At 47.9% G+C, this 12,910-nt stretch overlaps 1 protein-coding gene across 1 annotated transcript in view; it reads left to right on the top strand.

Annotated features, from left to right (window-relative positions):
• The window catches only part of UBE2QL1 (ubiquitin conjugating enzyme E2 QL1), a gene marked incomplete at both ends in the record, with an annotated part of 43,654 nt that extends 32,281 nt beyond the window's left edge, over positions 1 to 11,373 (top strand). Inside the window, one exon of the mRNA XM_082835845.1 lies at positions 11,242 to 11,373. Within this exon, the coding sequence (XP_082691971.1) occupies positions 11,242 to 11,373 (132 nt within the window). The remainder of the gene's footprint in view (positions 1 to 11,241) is intronic.
• Between the last annotated feature and the right edge of the window lie 1,537 nt (positions 11,374 to 12,910).

Genomic DNA, 12,910 nt, shown 5'->3' with positions numbered 1-12,910 from the left:
AAAACTGATGCTGACTTTGTCATCCTGAGAGGTTCACAAAAATCAAAAGGAAATATCTGAGGACATTTATCGCCTAATAATTGGGAAGCTATTTTAGAGACTGTCACAGAGAGTCTGTCCTTCCATAAGGTTTCTCAATGGACAATTCTAGAATGTTCCACCAGGGAAATATTCCTTCCTGACTGCAGTGGCTTTGCATCCTGGGCATTATTCTTATCCTTCACCCAGATGAGCGTCAGTGCTGTGGAAAGATGGCCTGTGGTCCTGCCGGGGAGGGAACGCGAGTCTGGCCCGTGGCACTCATGTGTTTACTCCTTCATGCATTCCCACGGCTGCTGCCCACGAGGCCCAGGCCAAGCCCTGGACATCTCCCTCACCTGGCCTCACCTGGTGTCTCCAGCAACCCGCACGAGGTCTGTTCCGTGGCAGGCACTTACTAATCTGTGGGAAATACAGGTTGCTCTTTTGGGACTTTCTGATAGCTAAGCTGCACTTTTCCAAAGAACCAGATGTTTTTTTAACATGCAGTGATTGCTAAAAAATAAGGTCGAGAAGAGTTTTTAAAGTTCTGATTTTATTATGAATCAAGGGAGCACCACACTTCTGAGGTGACTGTTTCTTCCTGAGGGCTGGACCACAGATGCTCTTCGGGCGCTCGCAGGCACCCTTCGTGGACCGCCATCTGTGCCCGCCTCCCCGAGGTCCCCTTGCTGGGTCCAGCTGCTAAGCCCTCCGCTTCCTGCTTCTCCTCTTGCCTCACCTCCCACCTGCTCCCAAGGGCTCGTATCTTACCCTGGAACCCTGTTTCCTCCAGGGTCAGAAACTTGCTTCCTTCCCTCAACGACAGATCCCTCCCAGTCCTGCAGGCGTCGCCCGGCTGCTCTCAGCCCCTTTCCCTCCCTGCGAGTTGCCTCTGTCCCGGGCCAGGCCCTTGCCCATCTTCTCTGGGCGGTGGCAATAAGGCAGCTGGCCCCCACCCCGTACTTGACGGCCACCCACCTCCCAAGTGACCCATCCCAGAGGAAACCCGGACCCTGCACTCTGTCCCCTCCAGGAGAGATGCAGGTGCTGACCTTTCTGTCAGCCTTACCTCCTACAGTGGGGACAGTTGTGCCCCAAAGGTATATTGAAGTCCATCCCCTCCCTCCCCCGCCCCCCCCAACCTTGAACGTGTCCTTATTTGGACACAAGGTCTTTGCAGAAGTAAAGAAGAGATCATCCTGGGTCAGGATGGGCCCTAATGCCATGACCAGTGAGTGTCCTGGTAAGAAGAGAAAGGGTGACACAGAGACAGAGAGATGCATAGGGAGACGGTCACATGACCTGAAGGCAGAGATCGGGGTGATGCGTCCACAAACCCACGGACGCCTGTGATTGACAACAAACCACCAGAAGCCGGGGGAGGCATGGGACAGATTGTTCCCTGGAGCCTCCCGGATCAGCCCTGCCCACACCTCGGTTTTGGACTTCTGCCCTCTAGAACTGAGAGAAAATTAATTTCTGTCCTTTTAAGGCAGCCAGTATGGCCCTCGGTTACGGCAGCCCCAGGAACTAACCCACCTCCCATCCCTGCCTGCTCCGTCTCTGTCCTCCCGGGAGCACCTGGACACGTATTCCCCGTGCTCCCCCGTCTCCCTCCCTGTGTCCTGGATGGATCACTCCACTCGTCCTTGAGTCCAGCTCCTGAACCGCCTCCTCCAGGAAGTCTCCCCTGCCTGGCCCCCCAGGCCAGGTTTGGCGCTCCATCTGCACCCCGCACAGCACGCTCCTTGCATAGACTAGAGCAGGCTATCTCAACGGGAAGCGATTCTGCCCCGACCCTTGGGGACACTTGGCGGTATGTGGAGGCATTTGTGGTTATTACATCTGGCACAGGGCCGCTATTGCATGCAATGGTTAGAGGCCAGAGATGCTGCTAGACCTCCTACAATGCATAGGACAGCCCCACTACCAAGAATGATCCATCCCCAGTTGCCAGTAGTGCCCAGGCTGAGACTCTCTGATCTAGAGAACACTCGCTTCTGCAGAGATATATTGTATGTTTCCCTGCTTGTCTACCCCAGTCCCGGTGGGGACCACCCTATCACCCACGGCTGTGGCCCAGGTCTGCCCGCCACATCACCTCCCTTCTCATAATTGGGCTACAGGTCGTAACGTCAGACAGTCTTGTTGGCATCCGTAGGAGAAAATAAGCATTTAACCTCTTGGGTACAGTCCCTTCCGTGTCGACGACTTTGATAGACCCAAGCGTGTCTTTAAGGATGGGTCAACCACAAGGGTGACGCCCCTGGACGTGTGTGCAGTGAAAGGTTGTGTCCTGATGGGCAGAGAATCACAGCTTCCTTCTGGGTGTCCCCAGGGGTTCACTCAGGCATCTTTCCAAAACACAGCATCACCTGCTGGCGCCCTGCCTGCCTCGGGTGGACACACGCAGCCCACGATGCACTGTGAGAACATTTCTGCTAGGGAGAAACTGCAGCGCCTTTCTCCAGCAGACGGTATATCCACGTGCACACGTGCACAGAGCTTTCATCCTGGTCCCTGAATGGAGGATCCTGGCCTTTCCCACCTAAAACCACCCAAGAGTGGCTCCACTCTGTCCACCTGGCAGTGCGGCCCCTAGAGCTGCTCAGCACAAGTGCCCTGTCCCCAGCACCTTTTGTTCCTATGGAATGTTCTAGTGGTCTGTCTTGAAACTTGCTTTTCTAATAGCCTTTATGTGTGTGACTGTGAATTAGTGCCCAATGTCAGAATTATAAAACAGACCTTGTGTCCTCAAGGTGTAACTTCCAGGAAGATAAACTTAGCTTTTTGTTTCTGAGGTGAATATTTTGAGTTGACAATTTCTAGAATCTGCCTTACAGTCTTTTTTTTGTGATTTATATTATAAAAATAAGACCTTTAATATATAGTAGAATCCTTACAACATTTTGTGACGAGGATGTAGAAGTTTTATTTTTTTAATTGAAGTATAGTTGAGGTACAGTATTATGTGTTACGGGTGGTCATTATAGTGATTCACAATTTTAAAGGTTATACTCCATTTATAGTTATTGTAAAATACTGGCTATATTCCCTGCATTGTACCTTGTAGCTTATTTTATGCATAATAGTTTGTGTCTCTTAAACCCCTCCCCCTCTCTTGCCCTCCCCCCCACAGTGGTAACCACTAGTTTGTTCTCTATATCTGTGTCTGTTCCTTTTCTGTTATATTCACTAGTTTGTTTTATTTTTTAGATCATACAGTGTTTAACTTTCTCAGTCTGACTTATTTCATTTAGCACAATGCTCTCCGAGTACATCCACATTGCTGCAAATGGCAATATTTCATTCTTTTTTATGGCTGAGTAGTATTCCATTGTAGATATGTACCACATCTTCTTTATCCATTCATCTGTTGATGGACACTTAGGTTGCTTCCATATCTTAGCAATTGTAAATAATGCTGCTATGAACATTTGGGGTGCATATATATTTTTGAATTAAAGTTTTGGGGTTTTTTTCAGATATACACCCAGGAGTGGATTTGCTGGGTCATATGGTAGTTCTATTTTTAGTTTTTTGTATCTCACAAAAGGTCTTATCAACAAAATATGGGAGACTTCCCTGGCAATCCAGTGGTTAAGACTTCACCTTCCAATGCAGGGGGTGCAGGTTCGATCCCTGGTCGGGAAGCCTAGATCCCACAAGCCTCGTGGCCAAAAAACCAAAACAGAAAACAGAAGCAATATTGTAACAAATGCAATAAAGACTTTAAAAATTGTGCACATCAAAAAAGAAAATCTTAAAAAAAAAAAAAAACAAGATCTGGAACTAAATTACAAATAGCTAGGGTGGGGTGAGGGGATGGCGTTAAATAACTTTGCTATAGGATGTCGAAATAATGGAAGCAAATAGAAACATGAGCTTCTGCTTAAAACCCAAGGAGGGCACAGGGACCTGAATGCCCAGCAGAGGGATGGGACGCAGGGAAGGGCTGAGCCTCTGTGTCTTTGGACACACTGATTGACTGGAGGGAGCCCGCCAAGCCCCTCCCACCCCCACTAGCAAAGCCCTTTCCCTGGCGGGTTCCGTGCCTCCTGCGAGCCTGGCCATGAGGCATCTTTCCCTGGTACTTCGACCTCAAGGGGCCTCCGGTCATCACCTGGTGGTCTGGAGGAGGCAGCTGTGCTTGGGGGGATGAAGTTGATCAGTGGAAGCCCACTTTCCTGACCAGCCCTGATGATCAAGCTCAAGTGGAGTGTTGTCTGTGGGAGTTTAATGAGATACTACGTGTGAAAGCGGCCACACCACTGCAGCACATCAGCAGACGTGACCAGACGTGGACCAGATGCCATCGCACTTGTGGGCAGAGGCCACGTGGGGATTCAGGGAGTTTCACGTCGAAACCCAACACCAGCTCGTTGACGGCGTGTCCCCACCGCGCCATTCTGCCCCCCACTCCCTGCCCTTTCAGCAGCCTCTTCTCCCCACTTCGGCTGGTGCTGGGTGGGACCCCTGACAGGCAGCAGGTCTCCCCCCTGTAAACTCACCGTCCTCCTATTTGACGTATGAGGCCCGGGGCTTCCCTCGGGAAGGTTACTCTTGGGTTCCAGTCACTGCAAGGACCCTCACATCTCTCCCAACACTACAGTCACACACACACACACGTGTGCACATACAAACGCACATGTGAATGCTCGTGTACATACAAACACACACATGCATATGCACACTGGTATGCGCACATGTGAACATGCATGCACAGAAGCATATACACACATACACACGTTCTCAGACCTATGGTAAGGGCTGCAGAATCATATCAATGCATTTCCACCCGCAAGTGCTTCTCTTTGGTGCTCCATTGGAGAGATCCAGCAGAAGTCCCTCCCTCACTGGTCAGTGGCTTCAGAGTCATTGTTTTGATTTGGGAAAGAGTTTCTTGGAAGCAGTCTCAACCGTTGTAGAGTTTTATCTGCCCTTCAGAACTTGTAAGTTGATCTACTTTGAACAGCAGACCTTAAAAGAGAGGCAAAATCACTGCTGTCTCTCCGAGCGGACCTCCTTTCAAAGATGCTTGTTCCTGTGCTTTCCTCAAGCCGAGCGTGTGACCCATCTGAGCTTCTCCTCCACAGCCAGCGTCCTGAAGGGAGTCCACACTGAGCACAACACATGCTTGAAACCGGCGTCAGAGGGGTAAGGGTGTGTGAGCGCTTTTAGACTAAAAATTACACTTGCAAAGACTTTAAAAACAAGTAGCAGCAGCTCTGTAATTCAGCCCAGGAAATGAAATCCAATGCAAAATATTGGATTTGCCTGAAGATGTTTTTGTGACCAAATAAGCCAAGTCATGATATCCTCACGAAAGACAGAGAATTTTGTGTGTGTGTGTGTGTGTGTGTGTGTGTGTTTTTGTTTTCCAAGAGGGCAGAATGAAACTAACTTTGCCAGAGAATAAGGATGAGATCCTCTGTGATAGTTTCAAAAATAAAAATCCACATTTATTGTGTTCATCATGTGCCTGGCACTGTGCCAAGCATCTTATACGTTTTAACGTATTAAATCCCTATAAAAATTCAGTGTCATATAATCCTGTGACTATGCTTATTTTGCAGATGAGGAAGTTGAGATTCAGAGAGGTTAAGTAACTCACCCAGGGTCACACAGCCAGGAAGTGTTGGAGCAGGGATTTGAAGTCAGGTCTATTGAATTCTGTACACCCACCGAACACACACACACACACACACACACACACACACACACACACACACACACACACACACACACTGTGCCCTAGCTTTACCAAGTGTCTGCCCATCCTCCTCTGAATACAGCTGCATATTTCAACCACCACTTTTGGACCACTTATCTTCACCCACCATGACCTGATAAACATTTACTACCTGTATTTCAAGGCTCAGTTCAAGTGTCTTCAAATGTGGAAATCTTTCTGACCACACAGACAACAAACACTACCCCTTCTCTTTTCCTCTCCCCCAAGGTAGAATCCATCCTCCCCTCTGAGCTGTAAGTTCTATGAGGACCGAAATCGTTTCCAGTTTAGAAAGCCCTGCAGTCCCAGTAACCAGCACAGTTCCTAACCCGGGGAGGACTTGTAGCGGTGAAGAGATGGACTATCTCCTCCTTGCTCTGGGCCGTCTTTATTCCATACACCAGTGGCTCTCATTCAGGAGTGATTTTATCTCTGAGGGGACATTTGGCGATATCTGGAGACAGTTTGGATGTCATAGCTCAGGAGGTGCTGCTAGCATCTAGTGGGTGGAGGCCACGGATGCTGCTAAACATCCTATGGTGCACAGAACACCCCACGACAAAGAATTATCCAGCCCATGTTGTCAACAGTACGGGGGCTGAGAAACCCCGACATACCCCTTCTGTCTCAGCAGCGACAACACGCCGGATTCTCTCCCCGTAATGATTCTAAGGCCCTACAGGCAGGAGCCAGGACCATTTTGTCTTTCTAAGCCCAGCACCCAACATACTGAGTGAGTGAATGAATGAATAAATGAATGAATGAACAAGAGGTGAAGAAGTGACAGAGCCAGACTGAAATTCAATGTGCACATCAGGGTAATGAAAGCCACATAAGACCAGGTGGCCTGTCCGAGGACCTGAGTCTGGGGTCGCTTGTTAGCTGTGTGGAAATGTTTTCATGTTGATCATTGTGATTGGTTCCCCCAAAAAGCTATAAGCAAAAAAAAAAAAAAAGGTCAAACCAAAGCACCAACTAATGGTTTTGTTTGACAGATGCAGCCCCAGAGAACTGTGTTATCATTAGAATTGCTTGGCATCAATATTACTGAGAGATTTTGAGATTTTTAAGGTTTGTTAGGTCAGAATCCTATGGTTGCACATAACCCTACGTTTGCAATCTGGAACAAGACAGACTGATTGTAATCAGGAGAGAGAGTTTACTTTTCTAACCTCTTAATGCTTGCACAGAGCTATCACAGTGGGCTAAGCAAACTGTCACATCAGGTCCTTTCGCATTAAATACAAGTATAGGTATTTTAGGGAAAACAAGAGTATTTTGAAGGAAAATCTCCAGAAAAGACTCTCTGAGTATTAGTTACATGGAAATAGATAAGAGAGAAATATCAATGTTAGGAAAATAAGAAAAACTGTTCTTAGTTGGTTGTACGCACCTTAAAATTCTCAAAATGTTTTCAAATTCAGTATCTTATCTGACATTCATCATGATGCTGTAAAGTGGGTTTTGTCCCTGATTTATAGAGGAAAATACAGAGGGTCAGAGGAGTTAGGCTGAAGGTTTCCCCAAAATCCAGACTCTAGGAGACTGTACCCGGGAAGGAAGAACGGAGCTGCAACCTCGCTAATCATTAGAGGAAAGCAAATGAACACTACAGTGAGGCACCACCTCACACCGGTCAGAATGGCCATCATCGAAAAGGCTAGGGCTGCCCTGGCGGCGCAGTGGTTGGGAGTCCGCCTGCCGACGCAGGGGACGCGGGTTCGTGCCCTGGTCTGGGAAGATCCCACATGCCGCGGAGCGGCTGGGCCCGTGAGCCATGGCTGCTGAGCCTGCGCGTCCGGAGCCTGTGCTCCGCAACGGGAGAGGCCACAACAGTGAGAGGCCCACGTACCGCAAAAAAAAAAAAAAAAAAAAAAAAAAAAGTCTTCAAATCATAAATGTTGGAGAGGGTGTGGAGAAAAGGGAACCCTCCTGCACTGTTGGTGGGAATGTAAATTGGTACAGCCACTCTGGAGAACAGTATGGAGGTTCCTTAAGAAACTAAAAATAGAGCTACTGTATAATCCAGCAATCCCACTCCTGGGCATATATGCAGAGAAAACACCAATTCAGAAACGTACATGCACCCCAATGTTCATAGCAGCATTATTTATGAAAACCAAGACATGGAAGCAACCTAAGTGTCCATCGACAGACAAATGTATAAAGAAGATGTGATTGATATATATATATATATATATATATATATATACATGCAATGGAATATTACTCAGCCATAAAAATGAAATATTGCCATTTGCAGCAACATGGATGGACCTAGAGATTATCATTCTAAGTGAAGTAAGTCAGACAGAGAAAGACAAATATCTGATATCACTTATATATGTGGAATCTAAAATAATGATACAAATGTACTTACTTCCAAAACAGAAACAGACACACAGACCTAGAAAAGAAACTTACGGATACCAAAGGGGAAAGGTGGGGGAGGGATAAATAAAGAGTGTGGGATTAACAAATATACACTACTATATATAAAACAGATAATCAACAAAGACCTACTGTACAGCACAGGGAACTATATTCAGTATCTTGTAAACCTATAATGGAAAAGAATATATATATAATACACATATTCTGGGAATATATATATATATATATATATATATATATATATAAAAAACTGAATCACTTTGCTGTACACCTGAAACTAACACAACATTGTAAATCAGCTATACTTCAATTAAAAAAATAAAGAAGTTCCCTGGTGCCCTAGTGGTTAGGATTCGGCACTTTCACTGCCGAGGCCTGGATTCAATCCCTGGTCAGGGAACTGAGATCCCGCAAGCTGCATGGTGTGGCCAAGAAAACAAAAAAGAAAAAGAAAGAAAAGAATGGGAGTTGGTTCAACATGAGTATGGCCCTGGACCATCAGAGGCCCGGGTTGGACAGAGTGACCCTCCCCTTCTTGGTGCAGTGGGCACCTCAAAGGCATTTCAGCAAGAAGAGCACAGCCGCCCTGGTTTTTGAGCCCAGGGTGTCGCTGGGTGATGCTTAAACAGCCCATCAGAGGAGGACAGGTGATCTATGAAAAGATATTTGTTAGCTGCCAACGAGGGTGTAAGACGGGGCGAGGTGGGAGTGCTTTGTGGCCAGCTGAGCGCGGTGAAGATGCTAAGCCCTCCGAGTGCCACACACGGTCTCTGTCTCCCGGCTGCTGAATTGACTGAGCGCTGGTGCTCTATGTTCATCACTCTTCTCGGGAAGAAGAGGCAACAAAGACGGGTCTGTTCATCTGGGGGGTTATCTGTTGTTCTTCGTAACAATTGAGACTTTCACAAAGAATTAGCAAAGGCTATGTCCATGCCAAGAGCGTTGGAATATTCCAAGATGACTGTGAGCTTGTATTTTTCTGGCTGCTTTTAGTTCAGGATTCTCAAGTCATACCATAAATTTTCAGGATTCTAGAGAAGAATGGTAGAGATGGTTAGAATTTGCATTTTATACAAAACAATAGCCCTTGATACTCGCTCCCACTTATGTAAAAATGGATGCCGACATCCCTGCAAAGATACATTCGCCTGTGTTTAATGAAGTAACGTTGGACTTTGATCTTGACCCACATAATGATGATTATAAATGTATTAGCTTTTCATAGTCCCTTTTTATAAGTGTAACTACACCACCTAAGCAAAGCAGGAGAGACAGGGGGAAGTTTCTGTAAGCCAATAAATGGTGGTTTCCTGTCTTCTTTTCCAGTTTTCCTTCACCCTTTAGCAGCTCATTTCTTGTGCACCAGGCAGCTAATTAGAAGCGGTGGTCTTGCCCTTGATTGGCAGATGGAAAAGCTCAGCCAGAGGGATGTCCAGAGCAGCCAGAGCAAAGCAGTAGCTCTGGGTTTCTGACTCGCCACCGCCCCCCCCCCCAACCCCACCACCAACTGGGCTTTGCTCTGAGTCTCCACTGTTGAAAAGACAAATGTTAAAAAGGAACCATGAGCTCTGAATTTAAATATGTGGAACAGCCTCCCGTTCCCAGTTTGTAGGGATCCAGTGCCGTTTCCCCCGTGAATGAAGACGTCTTCCCAGGGGAGTTACGGGTGGGTTATCAGAGAGACCCAAGATGGGAGGATCTTGGTCCCCAGGCCACACAGACCTGGGTGGCTGCTGCCCTCAATTCTGTACAAGGGAACAGGTATGTGGTGTAGCCCATCCAGGCCCTGGGGGTGAGGTCCAGGTCCCGTTCAGGTCCCCTTACACAGATGGCAGATGCCCGCAGTGTGCTGTAACAAAAATATTACATGCCGAGGGCCTGTCCAGAGAGCATTGTTAGTGAAAGTTCATAAACAACAGGAGACTGCTGAGAACGGTGTGCACGCGTTTGCTGGTGGGTGAAACTCAGGGTGTTTCCATCCCACCTACAAAACACGCGCGTGGGCTGCTCGGGAAGACAAGCAAGTCTTCCAGGACGGGTGAAGGGAAGTCAAGTGCGAGGAATTGTAGCTGAGAGACTAAGAGAGCGTTTCTGTTGATGGGCCGTGAGGAGGCGGCGTGGGGAGCGGCTGAGCCGGGAGCAGTAAGAGTGGTGCCGACTCATCTGATGGAGGGTCCGGCTCCGCCCAGCCCCTCATGGTCCTCTGTCTGCCCATTCCCTCTGATGCCAAGTGTGCCGCATTCCCCAGGGCTCCCTGGAGGGGTGGCGATGGCCTGAGACACGGCCACCTCAGCGGTGTCTGCTGGTCCCTTCTCGCTCATGGTCCAGAGCTTGCGTCCATCCTGAGATGAAGCAGACCCTCTGGTCTCTGCAGACCCAAAGGCTCCGTCCTTCAGACCGGAGCATCGCTGGTCACTGTGAGGGGAGTGGACCTCTCCTGGCACCACCCCCCTACCACCGGCGGTTGTGTGAGGAAGCATTGGCCTCCCCTGGACCCCTCGCTGGGGACTCGAGGACAGGCTTCCGCCTCCGCGGAAATGGCCCTACCATCTTCTCAGGAACTGGTTCCCTTATGGCATGAATTACAAGAAAGTCATTCATTGCTGCTGAGCTTTAACATAAAAAGTTGGAGTTGTAAAGTGTGTGTGTGAATCTATAAATATACACGTCTATACATAAACATGTATCTCTAAGTTATCATTAAAGGCATTCTGTGGTGGGAGGGAAGGGAAGTTAGAACAGCATTTTGCCTCCGGGATAATGGGCTCCGTTTTGCATCGATGCTCTTTTGATAAAGCTGGTCCTTCCCGCTTGGGCGCGGGACCTGGAGCAGTGGCCGCCTTCCAGCATCCTGGGATGAGCTCGTTCTGAGGACGCCAGCGGCCCGCGTGTCTCTCTCTCCCCAAAAAGCTTGCCCGCCACTGGACCCCTCCGTCCATTTGGTAACAAAGCTGTGATGTTCCATATCTCCCCTTTCATCACACCGATTCAGACATCAGAAATGCCCGCCACTTTGTGTGCTCTTAACAACGAGGGTGGGAATTGGGATTGCTGATGGGTTCTAACCTGCTTTATCTTTTCCTCTCACTCAGGGGCGGATCTGTAGAAAAGCGGGCAAATCAAAAAAGTCCTTCAGTCGCAAGGAAGCCGAAGCTACCTTTAAGAGTTTGGTGAAGACTCATGAAAAGTACGGCTGGGTCACCCCGCCCGTCTCTGACGGCTGATGTTTGCAACGTGCGTTAGACGCTTCAGCCGCCTCTGCACACACACAGATACCCGACATCTCCTCCTCCACGCTGAGCATCCTTCATCCTTTTTCACTCCAGCCGGAACTGAATCCTGAATGCCAAGGAGACTTTTAAGTTATTTATGACCAGATGTGTTTACAGAGAGAAAGAGGGAGCCAACGCTGTTTGGGATTAGGTTTCAATTATAAATGAATGATCATCTCTAAGTCACTTTAGAACAAACGTCAAGATGGTGACATTCCCCAGCCCGCCTGCCCCTCCGCCCGCCCCATCCCTTTGGCCCTTAGCTTCTTTCCATGACAGCAACTCCAAAGAGCAGGCGGGAAACTCAGTGCCCCATTCTGGACCCGTTTACACGTAAAAGGCGCCGTTCATATGTAAGAGGAACGCCCTGCATCACCAGTACATGTCTGCTGTGCTCTGTATCTCTGTTTCTCTCCCTGGCAGGTCAACATAACTTGAAGACGTGTCTTCCTGTGGCCCCATGTCATGACATGTAGACCTCATTTGTGCTATGACCTTTGGCTCATGAAAACAAAAATTTAATATTGCCAGGTTCTAGTGATTTAAAACAGCAACTGCCCACTTGGTTAAACCGTGCTCCCAATGCCGACGCTGCAGTGTGTGTGTGTGTTGTCCACAGCTCAGCCCATGCCCATGGGTGAAGCCGGGCGTGCTGTGGCCATGATGGGGCACACACGGTGCAGATGCCAGGGGCGCCCTCCCTGGGGCTCAGAGCAACGGTGGTGAGATGCGGACAGTCTCTTCCAATATCCTGAGATGCTCCTACGACATTTGTGTTCCTGTCTTCTCTCTGCTGGTCAACCCACCACCAAAAGCAAAAGACAATGTCCCATTCACTGAAGTCACCTTACTCACTTTCTTCTGTGTGCTCGTGACAGGGAATGCCAGAACTGCCAAAGGAGACCCAGTGACCGTACGATGATTTGCATGGCCCAGTAGTCACTTGTGTGTCCCCGAGGCTGGGATGCGTGAGCACCCTTGCTAGGATATAAATTTCTGTTATCTAACTCCCCACAATTTCATTTTTCTCTTCTGTTGAGTTACTTAGAACTTTCTAAGAAAAACCATGAAATGAGGAAACACTGTTTATAATAATATGCGGAAAGAAGTTAAAATGTTCATTCCAAGCGGAAAAATCTTATTGGACACATTTTAAATAAAATCATGCATACCTGAATCCAGTCATTGTGGGCTATCCTTCCATTTAAAATATTTAATCTATTTTCAGAATTTAATATTTCAAATACTACAAATACCATGACAGCATTCTGCAACAAGGTGCAGGAAAAGAGTCTTAGGAACCCATGGTCTTTGCAAAAATCCAGTGGGTTAAAATCACCCCCAGAAGCAACCAGGGAGACAATTAGAAACTAACTGGAAGCATTAAGGGATGGTTTGGCCGAACTCTGATGTTGCCAATTATATTTTGCCACTATGAAGGAAGGGGAATTTTCTTTGCTGATTGTATTAAATTCTTCAGGCAATTTTG

This window comes from Leucopleurus acutus, assembly GCF_964270905.1.
Source record: "Leucopleurus acutus genome assembly, chromosome: 3".
Taxonomy (NCBI): domain Eukaryota; kingdom Metazoa; phylum Chordata; class Mammalia; order Artiodactyla; family Delphinidae; genus Leucopleurus; species Leucopleurus acutus.
Note: the sequence above shows the minus strand (reverse complement) of the source record. Positions and strands in the feature narration are given on the sequence as shown.